The sequence below is a fragment of the Microtus pennsylvanicus genome, chromosome 15, assembly GCF_037038515.1.
Source record: "Microtus pennsylvanicus isolate mMicPen1 chromosome 15, mMicPen1.hap1, whole genome shotgun sequence".
Lineage (NCBI taxonomy): Eukaryota > Metazoa > Chordata > Mammalia > Rodentia > Cricetidae > Microtus > Microtus pennsylvanicus.
The window spans coordinates 35,785,817-35,802,820 of record NC_134593.1 but is presented as its reverse complement, the minus strand read 5'-3'; the positions used below and the strand labels follow the sequence as shown (position 1 = coordinate 35,802,820).

The window sequence follows — 17,004 nt, the reverse complement described above, 5'->3', positions numbered from 1 at the left end:
AGACAGACCAGATGGTGAAGGAAAGGGCATGCAAATAGAATCTAACAACTTCCCTTAACAACTTCACTATTTTCAGAGTTCTGTTTGTGACCGCCCGAAAGAATCGGAACTCTCAGCACTGTGCATGAGAACAGGGGAAAGGCCCTGTATCTGCTTTGTAAATAATTTCTTTATGGATTTTATTTTGCTTGACAGGAAACAAGCTCAGGCCAAGGCATGTATGTCTGACCTGATGTGTATCATCTATCACTCAGACTTCCTAAGTATCCAGTGAAAATCAGATACGAACCCTCCCCCCTCTCAAGCGGTCACATATGCTGGAGTGGGTCCTATGTGTGCTGGTTACCTCGGTCTCTAGTCAAGTTGAGGTTGGTGCACACTTGCAAGACTCTTCTCAACTCCCAAATACCCTAGAGTCTTCTCATTCAGGAAAGACACCGCCAGCATTCACAGGCTCACCAAGGAAGACAAAGGACCCTCTCCTTCCTTCATAGCCCAGCCTACAGAAAATATGCTTTCTCTTACAACCTTATCTATGTTGAAAGTTGGCTATAATTCCATTTACAACGGTACTTGACTTCCATATCATAGTTTTGAAATAAATGACATTAAACCCTTGGAGGATAAAAGATACTTGATTTTGATCTTATTATTACTCAAAGAATGAATGCATTCTGTCCTATTAGGGGCGTATATTTTTTTAAGGAGACTAATGAGAACTCGATGTGGTCAACACAAAAGAGGGGGCAGTCAAGGATGCTGATCCCCAACGAAAACACAGAATAAGCAGAAAGGGATGGGGGAAATGAGAATCGACTCACTTGTTTCTGGAAACTAAAAAACTAAACAACAACAACAAAAAAGTAAAATGTTCCCGACCAAAGTCTCCGGGTCCCCTTACTTGAGCCCAGGACTGGAGGGCGCTAAGAGCTAACGTGACAGGCTGACCACACTGCTGGGTCAGCAGCTCCTCCTGCAGTCCCCGGGGGCCCGGGAGGAAGGACGCTCCTTCCGTTCTGCTCGCCTCCCGGAACGCGCCCACCCGCGGCCCTGCTCGCCTCGCCGCCGCGGCGCCCCCGCCTCAGGCGGCCTCCCCCAGGCTCTCGGCGGGCGACAGGGCCGGCGACCGCTGACCCGGAACTGCTGGGCGGCGGCGCGGGAATCCCCCGCCAGGGGCTCCTGCAGGCGACTCCCGGGCGCCGCCCCGCGGCCGTGGCGGGAACAGCCGGTGAGCGCGGCCGCCGAGGCCGCCTGGAGGCCGGGACGAACGCGGTGGGGCGGGAGGGGAGGGACTGAGGGCGGGCGACTCCGGCAACTCCGGAGACTCTGGGTCCGTTCGCCCAGGCTGCGGCTCACGCCCCAGCCGGCGACCGCCGAGGGGGAGAGCGGGAAGGGACACCGCGGTGAGTGTGCCAGCCGGTCCGGGACGCAGGGCGAACCCCCGCGGACGGGACTGGCGCTGTGTGTTGTCCCCCAGGTCGCCCTGCACAGCTGGCGGCAAGTATGAATGACAGCGGCTGTGCCCTGGGGCGCGGGGGTCAGGGTGAGCCTGGGGGTCAGAGTGAGGGATCAGTAGTGGTAGGGATCGCCAGGAATTCAGGGGTAAGGGGTCACCAGAGGGGCGCTCCAATGGGACTTGGGAGGACTGGAAGGACAAGGGGACAAAGAATTAGCAAGTGGACAGGAATGGCCCCTGATCCAAATCGCAGTGGTTTTCGCGATCATCCCAAGCGTGGAGTGCTGTGTAAATGTTGGGGAAAGCCTATCCTATCGCTCAGATTCTATCTTAAAAAATGAGATTTGTGGTGGTGGCGCACACCTTTAATCCCAGCACTTTGGGAGGCAGATGCAGGTGGATCTCTGTGAGTTCGAGGCCAGCCTGGTCTACAGAGCGAGTTCCAGGACAGCCAGAGGTACACTAAGAAACCCTGTCTCGAAAAACCACAAACCAAAACGAGGGGTTGGGAGGGGGGAGGGAGGGAGGGAGGGAGGGAGAGGGGGAGAGAGAGAGAGAGAGAGAGAGAGAGAGAGAGAGAGAGAGAGAGAGAGAGAGAGAGAGAAATTTGCTGATGCTGCTCAACATTCTAAAGGTGAGGCCTTATTATTTTATATGAGATATGATCTAATCTGATAAGCATGACGGGAATAATGGTATAGTAGCAGATAGATTGGCGTTGTATAATTTTAAAGCGTGACTTGCTCTCTTTTCCGACCTGGGCTCTGGGTTTATTTGGGCTGCTTTTTGTGTTAGCACAATTACTTCCCTTCTGCCCCCCACAGATTGCTGCTGTGTCCATAGGAAGACTGGCACAGTTGATGGCTACCTGTGCCCATTTCTCTTTACGGCTGATTTGACACAGAAGTCTTTGAGGAAAGTGCATTAAGGATGGCAGAAGCCGTCGTGATTGATCTCTTCGGTTTAAAATTGAACTCACAGAAAATCTGCCAGCAGACATTACTGAAGACATTGAATGGTATCCACCACCATGCCCCCAAGGCCAAGTTCCTTTGCATAATGTGTGGTAGTGACGTCACCAAAGAAAGGGGCAGTGAAAACGATCTTTCTGACGTGGAAGCAGGAAATGGATTTCCACTTCTCACGAGAGATTTTGAGACTATTAGCAATTCCAGTATGGCGGCCTCTCTGTATACAATTAAACAAAAAATTGATGAAAAAAATCTGAGCCACATTAAGGTGATTGTACCCGAGCACAGGAAAACGTTTGTGAAGGCTTTTATCGATCAGCTCTTCACTGAAGTCTATGATTTTGAGTTTGAAGATTTACAGGGAGCTTGGGGAGAGAGCCTGTTGAAACCGTCCACTGAAATAAACGTACCCACAGCTCATCAACTAGAAGAAATCCAAAGTGAAATAGAAGCGTACTTGAGAACCCTGCCGACCCTGAAAGGGGACTTAACTATTATCACATCTCCGTTGATCCCAGGTACCCTACACACTCTTTGTCACTTGTGAAAACTCAGACTTTCTTAGGACGTGTCTCACTTCCTTTTTTCCTTTTTCTGTTCACGCTTGTGAATTGCACATCTTTTGCAACATGGGGGTTTTATGACCTTGTGGGTCAATGGCATCAAGAGATGACTTCATCAGAGCCACCTCAAATAAGCAAATTGGTTCCCTGTCAATTCCTCTTTAAGGCAAATGTCCCAATCCTCCTTAAAAAAGAAAAAACAAAACAAAGCAAGATCATTTTTGTTGTTGCTGTTGTTGTTGTCCTGGAAGATCTTGTATGTAGAAATGCTGACACTTCAACCCTTTGGGCATTTGGGCAGAGGGTAAAATTTCAGAAAAAAAAAATCAGTCTTCCTTGGATAAGAAGTTTTTCTCGTGAGCAGTCACACAGGGTGACGGCTGTGTGTACCAGTGCATGGGGGTGCAAAGTGCTGCCAGAACTGGAAAGCACACAAACAATTGCAGACTGGAGTGATCCAGGAGGGTCTGGCCGAGACTCTGTCTTCTGTGTGTTTCCTTGTCTCTGAAGGACACCTTTTTACTCTGTCACTTATCATCAACAGATACCTTCATCCATGGATTTACGACAAGGACAGGTGGCATATCCTACATCCCAACCCTTAGCTCCCTCAATCTTTTCAGTAGCTGCAAACGGAGAGATCCCAAAGTAGTTGTTCAAGAAAATCTCCGTAGGTTGGCGGATGCTGCAGGATTTAATGCAGAGAAATTTTACCGAATAAAGGTAAATTTTTGTTATATATTTTGGTTTTCCAAAATATTGGCATTCTCACTGTCAATAACTATATAACTATTAAGTTGTGTAATTTTTGCTTCTGGAACTTCATCTAACAGTTTAGGATAATGCTGTAATTATTTTTCTCTGCTTTATATGTTATAGCCTAAAGATCAAATATTTATATGTGTCTGTGCTCTCGGGCATGTGCGTATGTATGGATCTCATCTAGAACGCCACAGTTCTAGATGTAATATTACTTTTCAGTGCCCTATCAATACAGAAGAAAGTCCCCCGATGATCAGGCAAACTTTTGGGTCTATCAGTACAGAAGAAAGTCCGCGAATAATCAGGAAAAGGTTTGGGTCTTTACTTTTTGTGTGAAGACCCAGCAGAACTAGGGTCTAAGTGAGGAGAAAAATCTGTTCAAGAATTCTAGATTTACTTGAGTCTAAGAAAAGGGGGAGGGGGGGAATCACTGATTTGGTACTTTCACTTTCTAGCAAGAAAGTGAAACTTGCCTTTTGTGAGAAGTACTCAAAATAAAGATTTACTCATCTCTGGGGAGGTGAGGGATTTGCATGACTTCCGAGTCAGCTTTCCTAAGAGCAACATCCGTAGAGATGTTATAGTTGGTATTTTATTATGTATAGAATTGGATAATCTATACATTATAATAATGGCATGCTATAATAATAGCATGATTACCTAATGTGGTACCCACATCAGTGCTTTTAGAAAAGCCCACATCTAAGAAGTTTTGTTTTCAAAACATCTTTGCCCTGTGTTCTGTGCTAGACCGATCACGCCAATGACGTGTGGGTCATGGGGAAGAAGGAGCCTGAATCCTATGACGGGATAGTCACAAACCAGAGCGGAGTCACGATCACAGCTCTTGGTGCCGACTGCATTACTATAGTCTTCGCAGATCCTGTGAAAAAGGCATGTGGGGTTGCTCACTCTGGTAGGTGTGTTTAATAAATCGTTTAAGAGTTTGTTCGTTTGCAGTGCAAGCTATTTTGTAATTTCTTTCCTGATGGGCATAGAAAGCTGTTAATTGTATTGCTTTGTGATAGGATGAGGCCTGTGTACTCTCACCACGGAAACAGATATAAGGAGTCAACAAGCAAATTAGATGAATCAGAGTCGAATTTCAGAAGTAGGTGGTACCTAGTGGTATTCAGGAGTCCGTAGGTTTTAAGCCTGTCAGTATTTCTAAGCTATTAACATATAGGGCAAGATAACCCTGCAGTATAGACTGAATTATCTTTAGTCCTTGAACTTTTTTAATGTGCATAATAATCACAGTCTTTGTAATAACCAAAGACAATCCTTCGTGCTTTTCAAAACACTGTAGGGTGTGGCTGGCTGCCTCTGGCTGAGAATCCTTGGAGTCTGAGTGCCCGGGGAACGGGGATGTTAGGCACGCTGGATGCAGTTCACAGCATAAACAGCATGAGAAAAGCAGTAAGCTTTAAAACAAAAGAAACAAGACATGTTTGTCTATGCCCGTGAGTGGAAAGACACTTTTAGTTTAGTTCGTTTCACTAAACTGAGACTGTCACCTAAAGAGAATTAAAACAGCATTTTCAAAGGCGATATATTGTCAAACTCACAGAGTTTCTTTTCTGACAAAAATGAAAAATAATATTTATTCTGTGTTTATTATCCTATGTAAAATGAGACACAATCTTTTGAGTTTTATCTTACTTATAGATATATGACTCTTTTGCTTTGTAGACAATACAGAATCAAGGGTCACCATTTGCTTTTGACAAGCTAAGGTAACAGAATTGGATGAGGGGTCAAGTTCACTATATGACCTTGTCAAAAGTAGCTTCAAATTTGAACCTACACTCAAAGGGAAGAGTATTTCTTAGGTTTGAAACACTTATTCTGAAAATATCCAAGATTTAGTCAAAATGAAGCTATACATGTGAACTTAAGATCATTGCTAAATGAGCCATGAACTACAATACAGTGGAATACATTACATACTCACCGGGATCAGCTAGTCTAAACTCCATCTGAGGGACTAATTTAATAAAAATATCTTAAACTAGCTATGTCTATGTGAATATGTCTCCGGTGGTGAGAAGATAAAGGAAAGTTCCTGAGGAAGAAAGGGTATCCTTGTGTGTGTAGAAAAGTCTTGACAGTAATCAAAATATCTGTACTAAGTTGTTTTCTTCTGAAAATTACTGCCTACATTTCCAAAGATATTTCAGAATCATAATGTTAAAAATTCAATATGTTTTTCTTAAAGTCTTTTCTACCAAAAAGCTTCTCCCTGTTTTTATCATTGAGACCAACCTATTTCATTCTAGTCTTCTTCTTCTTCTTCTTCTTCTTTTTTTTGGTCTTTTAAAACAAGGTTTCTCTGTATTTCTTTGGCTGTCCTGGAACTTGCTCTGTAGACCAGGCTGTCCTTAAACTCATAGAGATCTGCTTGTCTCTGTCTCCCTAGTGCTGGGATTAAAAGCCTGCTAGGCTCTTCCGGTCCTCTTTCTACAATTACGTTTTCAATGACTTACCAATGGACACTGGACCTATTATTTAAATATTTATTACTTCCACCATCTCTTCCTTTTAGCTGAAAAGAAGAAATGAGTTCTTTACTCAAGTGTTTAGTTTTAGAAGGACAAGTGTATGGAGTAGTAAGAAAAGAGAGCAGGGGGACTCCTTATTGTCCACCTAAGTCAACTGAATTTGCATCCGAATGAAGGAAAAAATGTAATTCTCTTAGGTTTTATTTTAGGAAACTAAATGGAAGCAGGAATGAAGAAAGTGGCTTAGTCTTAGAACTCAACATGAAATCCAAAGAAAAGAAAGAGCTAGTAGAAAAATCTGTGAGGAGACTGTCAGCTGCAAAGATGAACTTCAGTGTGAAAAGCGGAGAGATGGCCAGACTCCACAGCGTTACTAAGAGAAGCTAAAGAAACAGGAGATAATTACAAGTCCCATGTCCATAAAGTGAAGACAATGATTGTTAAGATGTAAACATTACCCCAAATCATCTACAGATCTGGTACAATCCTAACAAATCCCTAATTGCATTTTTTACAGGAAAAAGGGGGGGGGGCTTTGGATAGTCACAACAATCTTGTAAAAGATCAAATTTGGACATTTTGCAGTTTCTAATTTTAGAACTCATTTCAAAGCTATAGTATCAAAAATAATGTAACACTAGTATTAAAAATAATAGATAAACCAACAAAATAGAATAGAGAGCCTACAAGTTACAGATAAGCCCTGAACTACAGTTAAGAGCTTTTTACCAGCCAGGCGGTGGTGGTGCACGCCTTTAATCCCAGCACTCGGGAGGCAGAGGCAGGCAGATCTCTGGGAGTTCGAGGCCAGCCTGGTCTACAAGACAGGAACCAAAAAGCTACGGGGAGAAACCCTGTCTCGAAAATCAAAAAAAAAAAAAAAAAAAAAGCTTTTTACCAAAGATGCCAAATTGGTTATTCAATGGGGAAAGAATGATAGCTAATCTTCAACCAGTGGAGCTGGGGAAGACAGACACCCAGAAGCAAAAGAATGATTCTGGCCCTTACCATAACAATAGTAAAAGATAAAAACGGAATGGATCAGTGACCTAAATTTTAAGAGGCAAAATTATAAAACTCTTAGGAAAATGAAAACCAGAAGTGTAAGTATTCATGCCTTTGGATTAGGCAATGTAGTGTTTAGATAACTAAGCAGGAAAGAAAAAAAATTTAAAGACAGGTAAATTGAACCTCATTAAAATTTAAAATGCTTATGCATGAAAGGAATGGAGTAGAAAGGAAGCCCATTATGTTTAGTAAGGGGTTAATTACTAAAACAACACCTGCAATCCTAGAGTCAAAACAGCTGGGTTGAAGAATGGGTAAAGGGATTGGGGATGTAATTGTGTTGGCAGAGTGCTTACGCAGCATAGATGACATTGTCTGTTCAATAGCATCATACAAACCAGGTACGGTGGCTCACATCTCTAATCCCAGCACTCAGGAGGTAGGGGTAGGAGGATCGAATATTAAGGAAAGGAATTTTTCCCTAAAAATGGTTGCAAATAGCTAAGGAGCATAAGAAAAGAAAAGCTAATGAACATCATTCATAATTAAAGAAATGTAAGTCAAACCCATAATCTCAACATGCATCCGTCAGAGTGACTACTACTTAAGACGTAAAACAAGTCTCGAGGAATGATAAGTATGAAAGATGTAAAAATTCCCTAACAGAAATAGTCTTCTGCATATGGTGGCACTTGACACCAGCACTTAGGAAGCAGAGGCAGGCAGATCTCTGAGCCTGAGGCCAGCCTGGTCTACAGAGTGGATTCCAGCTACATAGTGAAACCCTACTTCAAGTTTAAAAAAAAGCATGGTATGGCGATTCCTTCAAAAGTTTAATATAGAATTGCCACATGACCTAGACTCCTGACTCCGGACCTAGGTCCAGAAGAACTCACATCTACAGGTATAGCATCCTGATCCGTAAGATCCATGAGGCAGAGACAGCCCAAGTCTTCAGTGACGAGAGAGTAAGTAGGAAAACGCGACGTGGTATGGTACAATGACATGATACTCTGTCTTTAAATGGCCATAGATTTGGATACGTGCTGCAACATGGATGAACCTTCTAGACATTGATTCCATCAGCCAGTCACAGACAAACCCAATATGATGCTCCTCACGTAATATACACAGAGAGAGTAATTAAAATTCATAAACAAAAATTTATAGGAATAGAGAAATGAGAAGTTATTATTTGAGAATATAGTTCCAAACGTGCAAGGTGAGGGAAATGTGGAAATTGAACGCTGCCAATGTTAATACTGAGTTGGACACATTAAATGGCTGACCTGTTACGTGTTCTGTGTTTCATTCCCCTGGTAGTAGGAAAGAGAGGGGAGAAAGACTGAAAGGACATTGTTCCTATGGAGACTAAACATCAATACCAGTTTGCAAAAGAGACTCCCTCTAATTGCCGGTTCTGTCGTGTTCTTTGTACCGTGCACCTAGTGTTAATGATAGTACTGTATTGGAGCCGTTACTTTGGAGTTCATCTATGATACACACTTTGAATACACAAACCACAGCTGTTGTTGGGAATCCACATTTTTAACTTCTCCTGTCTTCTTTTCCTCCCATTTACCAGGCTGGAAAGGTACTTTGCTGGGCGTAGCTATGGCTACTGTGAACGCTATGACCGCAGAGTATGGCTGTAACCCGGAAGACATCCGTGTTGTTCTGGGGCCTTCAGTAGGCCCCTGCTGCTTCGCTCTTCCCAGAGAACAGGCAACCTCATTTCACGATCTTCATCCCTCGTGTGTGCGACAGTTCGACTCACTGAATCCCTATGTTGACATCCGAAAAGCTACCAGGTGTGTGTGATTTCGATGCGGTGCCGGAAGCCTGGTTACTGCTTATCGTTTCTGAGATGACAATTGCTTTAGAGAACAGTAAATAACTCCCCATAACAATCCAGGTAGCAAATATTTGAGGCGCTTAACATACACACATATGGAAAAACCCATTTTAAATAAGGCGTCTATTCTCACACAGTTTGTATCACAGATGATTTCATGACTGTTAGAATTTATCTATTTTCCTACTGCACGTACTGTCTTTGGGGGAGCCTAGGCAGTTTGGATGCTCACCTTAGGAGACCTGGATAGAGGTGGGCGGTCCTTGGGCTTCCCACAGGTCAGGGAACCCTGATTGCTCTTTGAGCAGATGAGGGAGGGTGACTTGATCGGGGGAGGGGGAGGGAAATGGGAGGCGGTTGCGGGGAGGAGGCAGAAATCCTTAATAAATAAATACATTTAAAAAAAATAAAACTATAAAAAAAAGAATTTATCTATTTTGAAGTAAATTGCAAATTGATCTCTACGGAAAACTGCTTAAACCTTGTATAAAATAGCCGATATGGACTTTACTTCACAGCTGTTGCTTAGGTCAGTTCTCCTAAGAAATAGAAACCATAAGAAAGTTGCTATTTTGAGAGTATTCTTATTGTCTAATTAGTTAGAAAACATTTCTTGTAAAACATTAGATAATATCAATATGTAGCACTTGCGGTCCTGTGCATTTTGAATATAAGACTGTGCTTCCTAATCTCTGTTGGAAACTGTCATTTCTAAGAAAGGAAACTGATGTCTGATTTGAATTGTGTTTCTATTCCAGTCAGCAAAGCCGTACCCAGACCCCGCCTCATTTAACACATGAGTAGAAAGGATTCAGTCAATCCTAATTGATTCTTAAATGCAGCTTGTGAATGGATGTCACTAATTTTATATCACAGCATTTATGAACAAAGTTTTCTGTGAAGAGTCTAGTATGTGTGTGTGTGGGGGGGGAAACGTGAAGATCAGATGATTAAAAGTAGGCCCTATCTGAACCAAAGGAGTTTTGTACACAAGTGCCCTTCCTCCCAAACAAGCATCTGACCCCCAGAGCCAGCACACGTCAGCAGGGCAGTGTGGATCACCGCACAGCTCCTATTTGAGCTTTGCTGATAAAATCTACCATTTCCTGACTAGCCCTGCTGCAGAGTAAACAGCAGCTTCCATCATGCAGAGGTCTTTCCTGGAATGGGTCCACCCAAGTAAACATGCCGTTTCCACGTTGGTCTCACTATCAGTAACATAAACTCTTCTTTCTCTTGATATATCTTTGTTCTAAGGATTCTTCTAGAACGGGGAGGAATTCTTCCACAGCATATTCATGACCAGAAGGGAGATCTTGATCTCTGCACATCCTGCCATCCTGATAAGTTTTTCTCCCATGTTCGAGATGGGCTTAACTTCGGTACACAGATTGGCTTCATATCCATTAGAGAATGAGGTACACACCCTCCTCTGTGCTGTCTCTCTTCAGATTCTTTCCATGTCCCCTCCCCTCCTCCTACAGCCTTTCTCTGCCTTCATTGAAAAAGTATTCCTTGTTCCCTATAAAGATAATCAAGCTTTGATTTTTAAGTGGCAAAATGGTATAGAAAAGTTTTGGGAACACATTTCATGATGAAGACTATTCATTTCTTTTTCTGCTTAATTAAGAATAGTTAATAGGCTTATGTTAAAGTTTTAAAGTAGTTTAATATTTTTTTAAAAAAAAACTATATAGGAAGTCTTTATCTCTGATGTGAACTTGACCAATGCATGACTTATTATAACATCTTGATATCTTTCATTATTTTTGTTTTATGAAAAATAGATTAATATTGTAAAAATGGCCACACTTCCAAAATCAATCTACAGATTGAATATGATCCCTACAAAAATTCCAACACAAATCTTTACACAGATGTTGAAAGGACAATATTTAGCTTTATATGGAAACACACACACACAAAAGGAAAAACAGCATAGCTAAAATAATCCTGAATAAGATACTGTTGGAGGTATCATCATCCTGGATTTCAAGATGTGCTACAAAGCTACAGTAATAAAAACAGCATGGTGTTGGCATAAAAACAGATGAATTGATCAATGGAATAGAATTGAAGACCCAAACATAAATCCACACACTTATGAACATCTAATTTTTTTATAAAGAGGCCATAAATACACAGTGGAAAAGAAGCAATCTCTTCAACAAATGCTGACGGTCAAACTGGATGGCTGCATGTAGAAGAATCAAAATAGATCTGTACTTATCATCCTACACAAAAATTACTGCAAATGGATCAAAGACCTCAACATAAAACCACATACACTGAACCTAATAGAAGAGAAAGACAAGAAATGGACTTGAACTCATAGGCACAGGAAAAGACTTCCTGAACAAAACACCATTAGTGCAGGCACTAAGAGCACAATAAATGTGCCCTCAATGTCTCAGTGTGTGGAGGGGGAGGGAAATGGGAGGCGGTGGCAGGGAGGAGGCAGAAATCCTTAATAAATAAATAAAAGAAAAAAAAAGAAATAGCTACCACCACAACCTTGTGGTGTGTACCTGCAATTGGATCTCTCAGAAGGCTCAGGCAGAAGAAGCACCTGTTTAAAGTCAGCCTTGGGCTACATACTGAGATTGCATCTCAAAAAAAAAAAAAAATAACCTCAAAAAAACAAAACAAAAAAATAAATAAATAAATAAATAAATAAATGTGCCCTCATGAAACTGAAAAGCTTCTGCATGGCAAAGGAGGCTGTCATCTGGACAACGCAGCAGCCTACAGAGTGGGAAAAACTTTCCACCAACTCCACATCCAATAGAGGGATAATATCCAAAATGTATCAAGAACTCAAGAAATTCAATTTCAAAATACCAAATAACACAATTTAAAAAAATGTGTACAGATCTAAACCATTCTAACTAGAGGAAACTCAAATGGCTGAGAAACATTTAAAGAAATGTTCAACATCTTTAGTCATCATGGAAATGCAAATCCGAACTACCTTGAGATTCCATATTACACCTATCAGAATGGCTAAGAGCAATAATACAAGTGACAGCTCATGCTGGCAAGGATATGGAGCAAGGGGGCACTCCTCTCGCTGGCGGGAGTGTAAACTTGTACAGCCACTAGGTATGGAGGCTGAGAACAACTTTCAGTAGTCTCTTCTCATCTACTACCATAGGCTTCCAGAGATCGAACTGAGCTTATTAAGGTTGATGGCCAGAGCCCTTACCCACTGAGTCATTTGTATATTTTTCACTCTTTACAATGACTTTAGTTTTTAATGTACTTTATGATTCCTACCTCCATGTTCTAAGAACGTTAGGAGTTCATGTTTTATTTCTGTGTGTTTTACAGGTTCTTGACTGAAATTTTGCATCACCGTTTCCTGCATCCTTCCACACTGCTTGCAAAAGAAAATTTTAGCTTTTTGATTGATATAAAACCAACAGAGTTACAAAACATAATTCACCTTTAGGGTATATTTTCCCTGTGACCCACAACCAGATGATCTTAGTTTAATTATTATGATAACTAATAAAAGAATCAATGTGATGTTATCCCTCAAGTTAGTTCTGTGTATTTATCTATAAATCAATACCAGGTTTGTTCAGTTCAGTATTTGTTGGATGCCAACTTTTTTTTTTATAGGGATGAGGCTTAACACAGTGAATCAAAATAAAGACAACTTTTCCATTTGAGTCAAATGCAGTAGGAGAGATAAACACTTCCTTTTAAATATATGTATGTATATGTGTGTATATATATATATATATATATACATATATACATATATATATTTGGAATTGCCTTACACAAGAGTAGGTTTCATTATGGCATTTTCAAACATCATGGTTTTGCTGATACTCCCCTTTTCCCTTCTCTTCCCTCTGAGCATCCTTCCACTCCCAACAGCCTCTCCTTTCATGTCTAATGTGTTCTATCACCCCCTTCCTTGCTCAGCCCTCTTTTCCCATATGTTCTCTTTCTAGGTTCAACACCTATATCCACCTTTATACCCACACATATACATATATGTGTATATACATATATGTGTATGCATGCATAAACATTAATGGTTAGGATTCATATATGAGAGAGAATATGCAATGTTTGTTATTCTGAGTCTGGATTATTTTGTTCAATATAATAATTCCAGATCTGTAGGGGAACGTGAATAAAGTAGTCCCACATTAGCTCAGACTTGAGAATAATAAAGGGTTCTTTATTTAGGGGGACAGATTCACAGATCACAGTCCTCTTCACGAGCCGGAAACAGGAACCGAATCCAGTGGTCAAAAGAGAGCAAGAGAGCAAGTGTGGTTTTTGGTACCCAAGGCCACGCCCAACCTGGTCCAGCATCTCGAAGGCCATTGGCTGAAGGGGTTTCCCCAGCACATATCCATCTACTTTCCTTCAAATTTGATAATTTCATTATAGTTAAATAAAATATTGTATTACTGTATTTTTGTTACCCATTCATTTCTTCATGAACATCTAGGCTAATTTCAATTCCTTGCTGTTGTGGCTAGAATAGCAACGAATGTATATGTTTAAATATCTTTATGGCAGGATATAGAGTCTTGGGGATAGCATAGAAGTAGACTAGTTGGGTCATATTCTGTTTTATTTTATTTATAAGATATATTCTTTTGAGAATTTAATTCATGTATACAGTGAAATATGGTTATAACCATCCTTCATTTCCTCTACAAATCTTTCTCAGCTTTCCCCAACATGTCCCCCTCCCAGTTTCATGTCCTCAATTTTGGTGATATTTCATTTATATTTTAATAAATGAAACTTGCCTGAAGTTCAGAGAGTAAAATAGCTGCACTGATCAGCCTTACAGACCAGGCAGTGGTGGCACACACATTTAATCGTAGTAGCCACACTAGCTAGCCATAGCGGCGGGGCAATAGTGGTGCACGCCTTTAATCCCAGCCCTAGAGAGGAATACAAGGTGGGAGGAGACAGGCTCGGTCTTACTCTCAGATTCCATTTTGGACTGAGGTAGCGGTAAGAGCCAGTGGCTGACTGTTTTGCTTTTCTGACCTTCAGGTTGAGCCCCAATTTCTTTCTCTGGATTTTTATTAATTGTGCTACACCCACTGTTGATTTTCTGAAGCCTCTGTGCTGATTTTCTTAATGGCTGTTCCAGTTCACACTGCTACCGACAGTGAAAAGGGTCCAGCTTTTCCTACATCCTCATCGGCATCCACTAGCATTTTTCTTTTGGTATTTTATTTACTTATTTTTATGTGTATGGGTGTTTTGCCTGTACGTATGTCTGTGCACCACGTGTGTGTGCAGTGACCAGATAGGCCAGAAGAGGATGTCAGCTCCCCTGAGACTGGAGTTACAGATGGCTTTGCGCTGCCATGTGGGTGTTGGGAATGGATCACAGACTGTCTGGAGGAGCTGCCAGTGTTCTAAGCCACTGAGTCATCTCCCCAGCTTTGTCATTTTCTCTCTTGGTAGCCGCCATTCTGACTACTCTTTGGTAGACTCCTGAAGTAGTGTTAATTATGATGTCTATGATGGCTAAAACTGTTAATTACATTTTCAGTATAGGTCTGGACATTTGTGGTTCTTCTGAGAACCATCTGTTCATTTCCTGAACTCTTTTATTGACAGGCAGTTTTATCGTTCAGTTTTGAAGGATTTTATGTTCTAGGTACTAATTCCCCGTCAGAAGTCAAGCTGGCAAACATTCTGCACTACTCTGTAAGCTGTTTGTGCTCCTGCTGATAGTTCCCTTTGCTGTGTAAAATCTTTTTTCTTTATGTAATCTGACGAATTATCTAGGATCGAGAAATACCAGGCTAACTACAAGATAGACCAACTATATTGATCTTTATTATAATGGGCAAACTCACAAAACAGGAACGAAAAGTCCAAGCTCAGCTATGTAGTGAAAAAACCAGAGAGAGAGAACAAATCCTGGGCCACCCAGTGTTTTTCTCCAGGTACCCAAAAGGCCATGCCCCTCACTTGGTCCCACCATATAAAGTTCATTGGCACAGAGATTCCCCATCACCCAACCCTTTTGTCTAAATAAGGGAGTTCCAAACCCAATACAAAACTATACACAATAGGAGCAGATATTAAGTATAAAATTAGGACTAAAACCAATATAAATAATATTAAGCAAGGAACACATGCTAAATGTTTAATAAACATTCTATTCTAAAGAGTCTAAGTCTTGCATTGAAAATGGCTTGGCTAAATCATAAGAGGAAGGTAACTAAGACTGTCTAATTTTCAACCCCATTGAAGGCCTGGCAAGGGAGAGAATATTACTTGAGTAGAGTAGGCAGGAAGTGCAATCAAGTAGCTTCCAAAACAAGCAATATATGACACAGACAATCACCCGAGCAATCACCCAAAGTCTCATTTGCAATGTTGAAGCAACCAACTTTGGCTAAGGCCTATAGTAACTGACAGACCATATTCAGAGGCAGGAAAATTTTCAAAACTGTCTTACCCTGTCTTGGCAAGGTTTGGTAGTCTTTTTCCTTGTGTCCTCCCTGCTTGTCCAGTCCAGACATCGTACACTTTGTCAATGGTCGAGGCATGGGCAGTTCCTTGCCCAAAGGCAAATTGTGCCAAGAAGAAAACAAGCTCCAAGTGGAGTCTTTGGTGTTCAACATTCTCTCTTGTCTTATGAAATTCGTAGTACTAATCTTCAGAGAATACTATTTCCAGTTGTTATTATCTTCCCGAGGAGCTGGTCCTTTGCTAATTTGTAGTGGCTCTTTTCTATCTCCTCCAGCTAGTTTTGGTTTGAAGTCTACCTTATCATATACAGAAATTGCTACATAGTATTACACAGCTTCCAATTGCTTGGTAGGATTTTCATCTTATGAATATTTTTGTTTTTATCTTTGCTGATTAAGTGTGTTTCTTGGAGACAATAGATGTACCTTGTTTTATTAATTCCATCAGTGATTCTGAATTTTTTTTATTATTTGATTGAGCTCATTTGCACTTGAGGTTATTTCCTATGATTTTGATTTTCTGGTTGTTATATTATTAGTATTTCTGGTCTTCTCTGTTAGTATTAGAGGTTTTCTGGTTTGCTGTGCTCTTCCTGATTACTTCCTCCCCAACTCTTTTTGATCACTCATGAAATATATTCTTTTCTATGTTCTATGGATGAGACTTTGCTTTTCCTACATATATAATATTCATTTAACATTTTTCTGTGATACTTCTTGGTTGTTAATACTTGCCTTAATTTTCCATGAGTTTAAAACTTGGTTGACAATCATTTACTTCCGATATTGAAATATATAATTTCATACATTCCTGGCTTTATGTTTCTTATAAATGATTTAATATTATTATGATGCTTTTCCCTTTGTATATGAGCTGGATATTTTTTTCTCTCTCAGCTTTTAGTGTTTGCTTTGTGGTTGTGACATTGTGGCTATAGTGTGTTGTGGAGACTTTCTCTGGTTACATCTATTTGGGTTTCTAAAGGCCTTTTGTGTTTAGATGTTGACTTCCTTAAATTTAGAGAAATTTCTTCTATAAGTTACTTGAGTAAATTATCTATGACTTTTGACTTTATCTCAATTCCTACTTCATTGCTTCTTTGATTTGTGTCTATTGAACGTACCTTTTTGGAATGACTGGTTGTTTTAATCGTTGTGCGTGTCTAAATGTAGCATTGTTTCAGCTTAGTCTTTCCTCCCTGAAATTTGTTCTCCCAGTAGCTCTTGTCTGTTAGAGAGGATTTGGACTTGATTGTTTGCTTCTTTCAGTCCCTGAAATTCTGCTTGGTTCTTCTCTGGTGTTTTAGCATCCTTTCCAAATATTTCCTTTATGTTTTAAAATTTTTTCTCTGAGGTAAATTGCTTCTACAATTAAAATATAATTTTACAAAGAGATGAGTACTGAAGGTGGAAGG

At 40.7% G+C, this 17,004-nt stretch overlaps 2 protein-coding genes across 8 annotated transcripts in view; one reads left to right on the top strand and one right to left on the bottom strand.

Moving 5' to 3' along the window:
* The window catches only part of Ccdc122 (coiled-coil domain containing 122), a 38,640-nt gene extending 37,516 nt beyond the window's left edge, over positions 1–1,124 (bottom strand). For both annotated transcript variants that reach the window (XM_075949521.1, XM_075949522.1), the window contains exon 1: positions 902–1,124. The gene's annotated coding sequence lies outside the window, so the exon portion shown is untranslated. The remainder of the gene's footprint in view (positions 1–901) is intronic.
* Lacc1 (laccase domain containing 1) lies at positions 1,075–13,753 on the top strand. 6 transcript variants are annotated; one of them, XM_075949516.1, is made up of 7 exons: positions 1,075–1,228; positions 2,281–2,945; positions 3,535–3,713; positions 4,503–4,668; positions 8,847–9,072; positions 10,374–10,534; positions 12,447–13,753. In XM_075949516.1, the coding sequence occupies exons 2-6, from the start codon at positions 2,387–2,389 to the stop codon at positions 10,531–10,533; spliced, it is 1,290 nt and encodes a 429-aa protein (XP_075805631.1). In that variant the 5' UTR covers positions 1,075–1,228; positions 2,281–2,386; the 3' UTR covers position 10,534; positions 12,447–13,753. The 6 variants fall into 6 exon arrangements, with proteins under 6 accessions (XP_075805631.1, XP_075805630.1, XP_075805634.1 ...); XM_075949515.1 differs by lacking the exon at positions 1,075–1,228 and adding an exon at positions 1,280–1,501; XM_075949519.1 differs by lacking the exon at positions 1,075–1,228 and adding an exon at positions 1,309–1,403 and having other exon boundaries at positions 13,323–13,753.
* Positions 13,754–17,004: the final 3,251 nt, after the last annotated feature.

Excerpts from the sequence above, each read along its gene's own strand:
- Lacc1 (XM_075949516.1), top strand. The coding sequence starts at position 2,387 with ATGGCAGAAGCCGTCGTGATTGATCTCTTCGGTTTAAAATTGAACTCA. Across the intron at positions 2,946-3,534 it reads CACATCTCCGTTGATCCCAG|ATACCTTCATCCATGGATTT; the intron begins GTACCCTACACA and ends TATCATCAACAG. Across the intron at positions 3,714-4,502 it reads AGAAATTTTACCGAATAAAG|ACCGATCACGCCAATGACGT; the intron begins GTAAATTTTTGT and ends GTTCTGTGCTAG.